The following is a 9,973-nucleotide window of genomic DNA, read 5'->3' as shown; positions in this document are numbered from 1 at the left end:
ATTATATACGACGACGTGAGACATATTGAAGGCGCGAAGAGAGATGCGTCGTGAATTTTGAATTATTAATAATCGCTGTGTTTAAAATTAATAAAATCGTTTATCTCTCCTTCCGCAAAGTTTATGAAATTTAATAGCAGCGTAACACGATCGTGACACGATCGCGATCTTTGATGTAAAAAGATATACTTAGCCGTGTGTAAGGCTGGTTCTTTCGATAACAAGTAAATATTATTGCATTTGAGATATTTTTATTTTAGCTTTTTTTTATGTTAAAGTCGATACGCGATTTTTTGCTAAATTTATTCATTGTTTATAATTTACATGACACGCGCTAGTTACAAAGCTAAATACGCACATCTCGATTCTAACTTTCTTATCAAATCATTATGCAGGAAATCAATCCCTCCGTATATCCGCGTATATCTGCTACGGTAATATGTGCTATTTAAGGTCGATCCCTTTTCTCAATAGCGTTGTAGTAATATATCAATTTGGGGTTGTAATAAGCCGTCTCTACATCAATCGGCCTTGACATCGACCGTTGCAGCTACGCAGTTGCAACAAAGTGCATCACCGATATCTGCCAACTGTTAGAACGACTACGAAAACACGATCATAAATTTAACAGCCCAAAGCGGCTCAGACATAATACTTGAAATAATTTGCTCTAAATTTATTAAATTTATTATTTATATGTCACTACAATATTTTTTCGTTCGTTAGAAAAATGTAACGGAATTTTTATACATTTTTTTTTCGGATAGCATATATTGTTGGCAAAGGGATATCACGTAATTTATTTTTCACGCAAATATTTTCCGCGGCCGATGACGAATCTTGGCGCCCGCACACCGGGCGCGGAAATCGGTTCGATGCTACTTTCGCGAGTGACGGTGCATCGACGCCGACGCGAAACGTTTTTATAGATGCCATCGGCCTTGTCCTTGACATCGACCGCAGTGTCCTGACGCTACGCAGGCGGCACGTAGTTACATCGAGAGATATCCGATATGCGGTACAAGTTCGCAGAGGAGTTTATGTAGGAAAGGGGATTTAAAGAGGGTATATATATATATATGTGTGTGTGTGTGTGTGTAGGGGATGCGAGTCACATATCGGGATCGAATGGGTGACGCGAAAATTTATTCACTCTGGGCGTAGAATATTTCATAAGATTACTGGAGAAAAGTTTGAGAAAATAATCCTCCGATACGAAAGATGTAAAGGACGTTTGTTTGCACAATGTAAATAATTCTTTTCTGATTTCTTTACATAGAGAACGGTAATATAGAGCGGTTTATGATTTGTAACTGTGTAACTTTCGTTCTGTACGTTTTATTATGGATAGAGAAGCCTCAGATTATTTCCGTGTATATTGACATTATGCACAAAGCAGAATTGCTTGAAATAAAACAAGGACAAGTTCGACTAATCGCGAATAAGATCGTATTTCACGACTATTTATTAACACGGTATATTTTGCGCTCGTAGAGACTATATTGGATTGGGCGTCTTTATGTAAACAATATCTAAATGTAGCCTTTGCAATTTATATGTATGTCGTTAGTAATTTATGCATACTTTCCACATCAATATTTATCATATAACATCCTCTATTAGTCACAAATAAATCAAAATTAGCATATTTAAAGAAAGAAATCTAAAGTTTGAAGTGAAATAGAAACATTATTTATTTACATATCTCATTAATTATTGGAAAAAATTTTGCATAGCAAAAGGTTCTAGTCAGAACTGTTAAATATTATTTATCATATAAATTTAGGGGAATTATTTACTTTTCCTCTTCATAGGTTTTGTTCTTGGTCTGTTACCGCCTCGACTTTTCTTTCCACGTCCTTTAGTTTTTTCCTTAGCTTTAGCCGCGCGTAAGTCCTTCTTCATTCTTGGATCGACAACTTTATATCGACCTTTCACACCAGGGGGCCGAACTGCCCGCTTCTGCGCGGTATGTTTCTTTGCTACGATATACTTAACTTCCTTTCTTGGCTCTTTCTTGGCTTTCTTGTACAATCTAATTAAATCAAAGATCTCGTATTAAAATGAGTACATTATACATTAAATCAGATATTTCGTAAAAAATCATACTTACGCATTAATTTGTCTAGCCTTCTCTTTGTCGTTGATATCTGCATTATCCATCAAGTTTTCCATTTTCTTCTTGGCCTTTTCAAGTTTGCGCATTGAGCGTCTCTTTTTTCTCGCCTTAGCTTCCATTACTTTCTTAATTGGTCTAACATTTAAGTCTTTGACTCTGTTCTGATATTCTTCGACAAGTTCCTTAGGTACAGGTGCTTCCTTCTTCATATGTTTTTCCTCATCCTTCACAAACCAATTAGGTAATTTTTCATCATTAAATGCGTATCTATTCCAAGCAGAGTCAATCAAATTTCTTCGAGATTTTTTACGAATCATCAAAGATCCGAGTGCTAAATCCTCAGGGGTCAATTTTCTTTTTTTTACTTGGTTATCTGTTCAATCATAAAAGAATATGTAAGTTAATATAATTAACAACTGCCAGCAAGTATTACTTGTCTCAGTCGGTAAAATTTCCAAGCTTTCTTACCTTTTTCTTGAGGTACTACTTCAAAACCGTCTTTTCCGCCGATCTTCTTTACTTTTTTAGGTGCCATCATTTCTTCCATGTCATAATCCGAATTTGAATCGTCGTTTTCATTAACTTTGCGTTTCTTTTCCTTATTAATTTTTTTTTCTGTCTTCTCCTCTTCTCCAAGAATATGTCCACCCTTCCTCTTGTATTGTTCGATCATTTTATCTAATTCATAATCTGCATCATCTTCATCCTCTAAATTTTTAAATGCGTCTTTTTCGAACCAAAGTTCAGCTTTATGAATCTTTTTAGTCTTTTTATCCCGGAAATCTAAGTCAGTTAGCAAAGGATTGTTAGAATTGTCAAAATCTTTACATTGTTGTTTCTTCTTTTGTACTTTTTTTGTACTTTCGTCTTCTGAATCTTCCAGACCTATTTTGCAATAATAATTTTTATTATAAATTTTAAAGAAGTGAAGAAGAAAGAGAAATAGAATATACATAGAAATCTTTTAAAATTAAAAAATTTGAAAAGAAATATTCAAAATTAATGTTAATACTTAAAACGTAATACCTAGTCCAGATTTTTCACTATCTGTATCATCATCTGATGCAGCATCGGTATCATTATCTTCGCTATCTTCTGCCTTATAGTATAAGCCTTTGCTGTCCAAATGGCCTGTATCTTTCTTGTAAGAAACCGTCTTTGGTTTGACTTGTTCTTCGTCCGAATTTGCATCACTCTCTGCTAAAACATCAGGCGTTTGATCTGTAACTTGTTCCAATTGCTCATAGGTTTGAATCTGACTTAATTTAAACATATCATCCCTTTCTAATTTAGGTCCTTCATCATTTTTATGAATCATTTGCAAGTTAAGGCGTTTATTCAATTTATTTCTCTCTTTGTTAGCTTTCTTCTTCTTGCTCTTCAATTCTTTAGCTTCCTCTTCCCTGAGCTCGGCGATCTGTTTTTCAATTATCACATCTTCCAAATCTTCCTGCTCTTCGAGGCTAATAACTTTAGATGCTGCTGTAGTTTCATTTTCTACTACATCTTCTTTCTCTTCTGTTTCTGCTTGTGTTCCTTTTAATGATTTCCACCAATTAAGCAATAATTTTAAATCCTTCCGACCAAGTACTTTGATATCCTTGCAACATTCTCTAACTTCTTTAGTTGTTTTCTCATGATTATTGATAACTTCATCATCTATTACTATTTCAGAAGCATTCTGCAAAGCTTCAATTGCATTTTCACAGGCAATAAACTCTTTTGCGGACAATTTATGATATAATGTGTAATCATTTTCAGGATATCCTTCTGCTTTTTGTTTCTTCTGCTTGTCCGCTTGAAGAAAGTTTGATTTGTTTGTAGATTCTATTTCTAATTCAGAAAATACATGCTTTGCATCAAAGAACTTGGAATCTAATTTATCAGGAGCAATATAATATTGACACACTACAAAGATTTCTGCAGATTCATTACGCGAAGCTTGAGGTTTAGTAGCATGTACCTACAATAGAATTATGTGATAATCAAATGACAGACAATCATTAATAAAAAAGATATTGCTCTTAAATAGTAATAATAATATTAATACCTTTTTAAATAGCTGTTTTAACACCCAGATTAATGGATGATAATCTTTAGATCGAAATACTTTTGTTACAAACCAACCACCAGCTTTTAAGAATTGAGTAGCTAATTTAACAGCTGATAATGTTAACACAGCTTGTTGATATGCATCATGAAGCCAATTTTTTCCTACATTGGGAGCACCATCGTTTAAAACAATATCAGCTTTCCATGTCTTTAATTCACGCGAAATAGCCACTCTACATTTATCTGTTGTAATATCTTCTGTAAGACTGATACATCCTGGTATAGGCTTTATCGGAAACAGATCTACGCCTATAACTATAGATGATATTGGCATATTTTGTCTGGCAACTTGCATCCAGCCACCAGGTGCTGCACACAAGTCGATGCATACTCTGGACTTTTGCAAAAATTCAAACTTGCGATTTAATTGAATTAATTTGAAAGCAGCACGTGATCTGTAACCTGAACCAAAAATTCAATTTTAGTCATTATTTTAATAAGAATTATTAAATTGACACAAATACTGTGGCATGTCAAGCTATTATAAATTTTAATTTAGTAATCCCATCTCTCTCTTTTATTATGTATTAATAATTATTATTTTCTTTACCTGTTTCTTTGGCTAATTGATAATATTTATCTTTTCTCTGCTTTCCAATCTTTGATTTTTTTCCCATTTTAATAAAAAATAAATGTTAACTTTTCATAGATAAATATACACATTTAAAATACGTGCTATTCAATATTTATACAACGTGGTTTTCACAACGTTTGTGATATAGGTTAGAAATTATTATTTCACATATACAGATGTACACACACACAATTGATATCAATAAATACTACCAACTTAACCATAAAAAATTTTCCTATTTTTCACATGAGCAGAAATATATAGAAATTAGATGTTTTAATTGGCGCTCGAATAGAGAATTTTTAAATCCAAAAACGCAGCTATATGCAAATAGAGCCATTTTATATTAAAATGATACCGACTTGTTTTCTTCTATAAATTTGTTGCAGACTGCGCAAATTTTGGTGCACTCGCTTTTAGCGTAGCGTAGATGCAACCTGTAGTAAGGACATTGAGTCGTATCCATTTTATAATAGCAATTTTTATCTTTCTAACCGAATTACGTTGTTTTCCTAACATATAAAAGGGAGAGAAAGAAATAAGAGAATGTGGAAGGTTGTAGTTCGTGGAATCCGAGAAACGTTGGAGCGACGTGTCTGTCGCACCAACGTTTACTCGCAATCATCGCAGGATAACGCGAAGAACGAAGTCAAAACAAGCTTGACATGCCAACAAAAATTTCTTTCACCAATTTTTATTACCTATGATAAGAATTTTTGCGGATCGGCTAAAAGCGCCGGTGCTAAAGGCAAGAAACACGAATGGAATACCAAGCACGGTTGGCCAGAGGCTGTTGGTTGGGTAAATATTTTTTTCAAGATAAATATTATTTATCGTAATGCATCATAGCAACATCAAAAAAATTTTATTGAGAATCGCTAATGTAACTTTTGTTTTATTAGTCCAGTATATTGGCAGCTGGATGGGTTGTATGCCAAACTCTTTGCTTCCGTAAAAGAATCTTTGATCGAGACAGTAATGAGACTTTAAAAAGTAAATTATATGATTACTCTAGAGTTTCATTTATATTCACGCAAATATTGAATTTAAAACCAAAGTGTATTTTGCCAGTCACTAACTGTATTGGTAATAGTAATAAAAAGTCCAAGCTGCAAGTCCAAGATTCAGATTCACAATGGAGTGCAGCCAAACCATTCGGTCCTATCACCATTGAAGAGGTGAGGATGCTATGTTGCAGAAATTATACTCTGTAATTATGTGCTAGAAATATATAAGTAAATTAATTTGAAAACAATATTTTTTATGCTCCTGACTAAGCTTATCAGGAAAAGATATATATATATATATATATATCTTCCTGATAATATATATAAATATATATATATATATATATATATATATATATATATATATATTATGTTATTGATATATGCAATTTATGATTATAATAAATAATAAGTATATAGAATACATACATATATATATTTATATTTATATATCTCTTTATATATACGCATTCTTTATTTAGTTATACATTTTCTAACAAATTTGAAGATGTTTCTGTAAACATAGTAAGAAATTTTTTTTATTTATTTGTTTTATTTTAATACTTATTTATTGCATATTATCTTTGAAAATTGAAAATTATAAGTAGTGTGTCATTTTCGTATCTTTCGTCAATAAAATGTATATTTTAAAGTTTTTAAAACTAATTATTAAACTTTATATTTTGCAAAATTTACTGCATAAATTAAAAATGTTGTGAAATAAACAAGAATATTTATATATTTTTTTTATTTTAAATATTTTTTTAGAATGATTGACTCTTTCTGTAAAGAAATAAATATACATATAAAGTGTTGTATCCTTACATAGATTTTTTATATTCTTAGGCATTTAAAGAGGCTGCCGACGAATTTACAAATACTCATAAAATAGTATTAGGAGAATATGAACTTCGTTACGGTATAAAAGCATTAAAGGAAAAACGCTATAAAGATGCTTTGATGCATTTTTCCGCGGGCGCTAATCTATCATCCCCCGGAAGTATGTTTAATTTAGGTTTATGTTATGAATTAGGCATTGGAACTTTAGCTGATCAAAAAAAGGTACGCTCTAATATTTAGATCATTTTTAGAGAGCTATAAAAATTAATTCTAAATGAGTTACAAAAACTTTTCCAATCTATACAAAAGATATTCGATTTATAATAAACATAAAAAATTTAAAACTGAAAAAACTATGCTCTTAAAAAATATATCAAATTATAATTTTTCTTCAGGCTGTAAAATATTACAACGATGCCGCGGCCCATGATCATGCTGATGCATTATATAATCTAGGAGTTTTCCATGCCCAAGGAAAGGGAGGTTTACCGATTAATATTGATATCGCGCGCACTTATTTCGTCAGAGCAGCCAAGTTGGGTCAGATACAAGCGCAATATGCACTTGATTTAGAAAAAGCTGAGACTTTGCAGAAAAATAACAATATGTTTACTATACCAAACACATGTTCAAAAACTGAAAAAAATTTTAAAAATAAGACAAATGATATGCGCCTAAAATTAAATGGTTACACGTTGAATACAAATGTTGATAAAATATTAAGTACGAATATCATGGAAAAATGTACGCTCGAATCATCAGAATATGAAAAAGTAGTCGAAGATCCTACTCAAGTATTTTTAGATTTCCTCGGCTTAAGAGAATCTAGTCAAGCACCCATTATGATAACTACCAACAATTGTCACGTGCCATGTTAAAAAAAAATACTTTTGCTATATCAACATCAAGGTGCGCTAAGCGGAATCATGTAGATAGTACAAATGTATTAATTTTTACATTTAGTTTCTATTTTTTTTTTGTGTTAAAGTTTTTGTGTTTAGTATTTATACGTAGAAATACGTATTATATGTATAAGAGCAATATCGATGCAAATATTTGCTCAATTTATAATGTCATATAAATCTTTTATTTTACTTTAGGTCGCAATCTTGCCCTCGTTCGTAACATTTTCACATTTCGTTATTTTCATATTTTTTATTTATGTTTAACAAAACGTTTGAAAAAGTATATATATATATATATATATATAGTGCTTAAAGATTCTTTATATTCATTTTGTTAAAGTTATATGTATATATAATTTCATTTAAATATATTGTGTATTATATGACGTTTACATTGAGCGGAAATTTTAAAACTACTTATGTATAAATATAAGTTATATTTTTTATATTTATATATAATGGTACTTAAGTCGTGGTTGAGTTGGAACATAACTGTGATGAACGATTCAAAAAATTAAATGTGGAAATATGCATGATACGACATATTATAATTGAGAAAAATTTGGGTATCGCACGCCCTCGCAAAATTCCGAGTCCTGAGATTGTAATATTTGATGTATTGTAGTTGATAATTTCAATTAATTTTAAATGTATATATTTTATCGAGTCTTACATTGAAAAATTTCATTTTATTGAATAAAATGTACATTTTTAGACTTAAGGTTTTATAATATAGTTTAACACAAACGACAGTAATGACGTTTAATAATTCGTGTTTGTGCAAAGTACATATGTGAATTGATACATATAGATCTAGTATACAAAAATAAATTTTTTTAACTTCATTTTTTTAACAATGATATCTCCTTTCCTTAGAGCGCTAGTAATTGTAATTGTAAATTATCTATTTACCAATGCGCGTTACGTTGCAGTACGGTTTTTTTTATAAATTCGCTATGATTGGCGTATAAATTTATTTGGCGATTTACGTCCATCCACCTTACATTACGCGCGTCATCTCCGGCCTTTAACGCGAGTTTCCCGACAACACTACTGTCCTCGTCGTGAAAATTTATAGCTACCGTCTCCATCCAAGCGTTATCTGTATTTCGCGGATCGTCCACATATCCTTTGTAAATCTCGTCGCCTTTCGCAAAGAATTCCGTTATAGAATCTTGAAGCATCTTTCTTTCACCATCATTCTTTTCCAAAAAGTTTAAAGCTTCTTCCATGAATTCTCTCATTAAGGTAATGGAGACCGTTTCATCGGGATCAATCATACCTCCCGGTATAGCCCATTCTCCAGAATCTCGCCTTTGTATAGCAACGAACTGTAATATGGGTTTCCCTGTGTGTTCGTTTACTTCCACAGTTTTCGCACTATCGCGTTTCCATCGCGTAACGATCGGATCAGCTGCGTGATTCGGTCCCCATCGGCCTAGAAGCCCTCGTCCTACGATACCGGTTCGTCCCACAGGATTTAAAGGATGACCATCCGCGTTCACAATGTAATTACCCGTAAAACTCTTTCGATTCACCTTATCTGTGAAGAATTGTATTTCGAATATATAGCGCGATAACGTTTCGCATGCGCAATATTAGCTCTAGTTTACGGTGTATTCGTTAACCTCATAAATATGACATTCTCTGTGTATTTTTTTCCCGTCAATTATTTACGTAATTATGACAATTGTCCTAAATTGAGACAAAGAAAAAGTAGTCTTTACCATCTATCGCATTCCATCTTGGTTTAAAAGTGGGTTCGTTGATGTCCGGATCTGCCCAAGGTTTACCCTGAAGAGCGGCAGCGGTATACGCTACCGGTTTATACTCGGGATACTCAACTGTCCATGGAATTTTTTCCTCCGGCACCGTAAATCTCTTTATATTACTGGACGGATATAAACCTTGCGTACATTTCTGATGAAGCATTCTCGTGCATCTAGTATTCATTTGACAACTCTTTCCAGGAAAATCAATGCAATGAATATGTGACAAGATAATATATATACATACATACCTAGTATTAACGTAGCCCGAAGTGTAGAGAGAGAGAGAGAGAGAGAGAGAGAGAGAAAAGAGAAGAGAAAAACAGAAAGAGATCATCTCTTTCCAACAACAGATTGCAGAAATAAGAGAAAAGATATTTTTCTCATTATATTTTCTCTCTTTTTCTATATAATCTTTAGCAGCAAAATATTATAGGATCTCTGCTCGATTTATATTTATATATTATATCTATAAGTTTTTGTTTTTGTGTCCAGTAACCGTTACTAATAATAATTTGCAGGTTCCGTATTGATAAATCGAATAAAATTAATGAAAACAAAATATGTGAGGATATACTGATACTCTTTCTGTTCTAAATTATATTTTCTTGGATTAAAAATTTACCTTAGGTCGAATAGGATGCAAG

At 32.1% G+C, this 9,973-nt stretch overlaps 3 protein-coding genes across 4 annotated transcripts; 1 reads left to right on the top strand and 2 right to left on the bottom strand.

The window, feature by feature from the left end:
• Positions 1 to 1,675: 1,675 nt before the first annotated feature.
• On the bottom strand, positions 1,676 to 4,982 carry LOC126857994 (pre-rRNA 2'-O-ribose RNA methyltransferase FTSJ3). The gene is made up of 6 exons (XM_050607978.1): positions 4,782 to 4,982; positions 4,170 to 4,633; positions 3,146 to 4,082; positions 2,588 to 3,004; positions 2,114 to 2,492; positions 1,676 to 2,035 (listed from the first exon to the last, which is right to left on the bottom strand). Exons 1-6 carry the CDS (start codon positions 4,846 to 4,848, stop codon positions 1,792 to 1,794), a joined length of 2,508 nt encoding a protein of 835 aa, XP_050463935.1. The 5' UTR covers positions 4,849 to 4,982; the 3' UTR covers positions 1,676 to 1,791.
• A 207-nt stretch (positions 4,983 to 5,189) lies between these two features.
• Positions 5,190 to 8,402, top strand: LOC126858010 (uncharacterized). Of its 2 annotated transcripts, XM_050608013.1 has the most exons (5): positions 5,190 to 5,606; positions 5,708 to 5,798; positions 5,877 to 5,983; positions 6,659 to 6,874; positions 7,048 to 8,402. In XM_050608013.1, exons 1-5 carry the CDS (start codon positions 5,352 to 5,354, stop codon positions 7,528 to 7,530), a joined length of 1,152 nt encoding a protein of 383 aa, XP_050463970.1. In that variant the 5' UTR covers positions 5,190 to 5,351; the 3' UTR covers positions 7,531 to 8,402. The 2 variants fall into 2 exon arrangements, with proteins under 2 accessions (XP_050463970.1, XP_050463969.1); XM_050608012.1 differs by having other exon boundaries at positions 5,708 to 5,983.
• Positions 8,227 to 9,702, bottom strand: LOC126858018 (ADP-ribose pyrophosphatase, mitochondrial). The gene is made up of 3 exons (XM_050608026.1): positions 9,578 to 9,702; positions 9,285 to 9,519; positions 8,227 to 9,100 (listed from the first exon to the last, which is right to left on the bottom strand). The coding sequence occupies exons 2-3, from the start codon at positions 9,508 to 9,510 to the stop codon at positions 8,466 to 8,468; spliced, it is 861 nt and encodes a 286-aa protein (XP_050463983.1). The 5' UTR covers positions 9,511 to 9,519; positions 9,578 to 9,702; the 3' UTR covers positions 8,227 to 8,465.
• Positions 9,703 to 9,973: the final 271 nt, after the last annotated feature.

The sequence above is a fragment of the Cataglyphis hispanica genome, chromosome 23 (assembly GCF_021464435.1).
Source record: "Cataglyphis hispanica isolate Lineage 1 chromosome 23, ULB_Chis1_1.0, whole genome shotgun sequence".
Taxonomy (NCBI): domain Eukaryota; kingdom Metazoa; phylum Arthropoda; class Insecta; order Hymenoptera; family Formicidae; genus Cataglyphis; species Cataglyphis hispanica.
This window is presented reverse-complemented; position numbering and strand designations above follow the sequence as displayed.

Excerpts from the sequence above, each read along its gene's own strand:
- LOC126858018 (XM_050608026.1), bottom strand. The coding sequence starts at position 9,510 with ATGAATACTAGATGCACGAGAATGCTTCATCAGAAATGTACGCAAGGT. Across the intron at positions 9,101-9,284 it reads AAGATGGAATGCGATAGATG|ATAAGGTGAATCGAAAGAGT; the intron begins GTAAAGACTACT and ends AATTCTTCACAG.
- LOC126858010 (XM_050608012.1), top strand. The coding sequence starts at position 5,352 with ATGTGGAAGGTTGTAGTTCGTGGAATCCGAGAAACGTTGGAGCGACGT. Across the intron at positions 5,607-5,707 it reads GGCCAGAGGCTGTTGGTTGG|TCCAGTATATTGGCAGCTGG; the intron begins GTAAATATTTTT and ends TTGTTTTATTAG. Across the intron at positions 6,875-7,047 it reads CTTTAGCTGATCAAAAAAAG|GCTGTAAAATATTACAACGA; the intron begins GTACGCTCTAAT and ends ATTTTTCTTCAG.
- LOC126857994 (XM_050607978.1), bottom strand. The coding sequence starts at position 4,848 with ATGGGAAAAAAATCAAAGATTGGAAAGCAGAGAAAAGATAAATATTAT. Across the intron at positions 4,083-4,169 it reads TAAAACAGCTATTTAAAAAG|GTACATGCTACTAAACCTCA; the intron begins GTATTAATATTA and ends ATTCTATTGTAG. Across the intron at positions 2,493-2,587 it reads AGTAGTACCTCAAGAAAAAG|ATAACCAAGTAAAAAAAAGA; the intron begins GTAAGAAAGCTT and ends ATGATTGAACAG.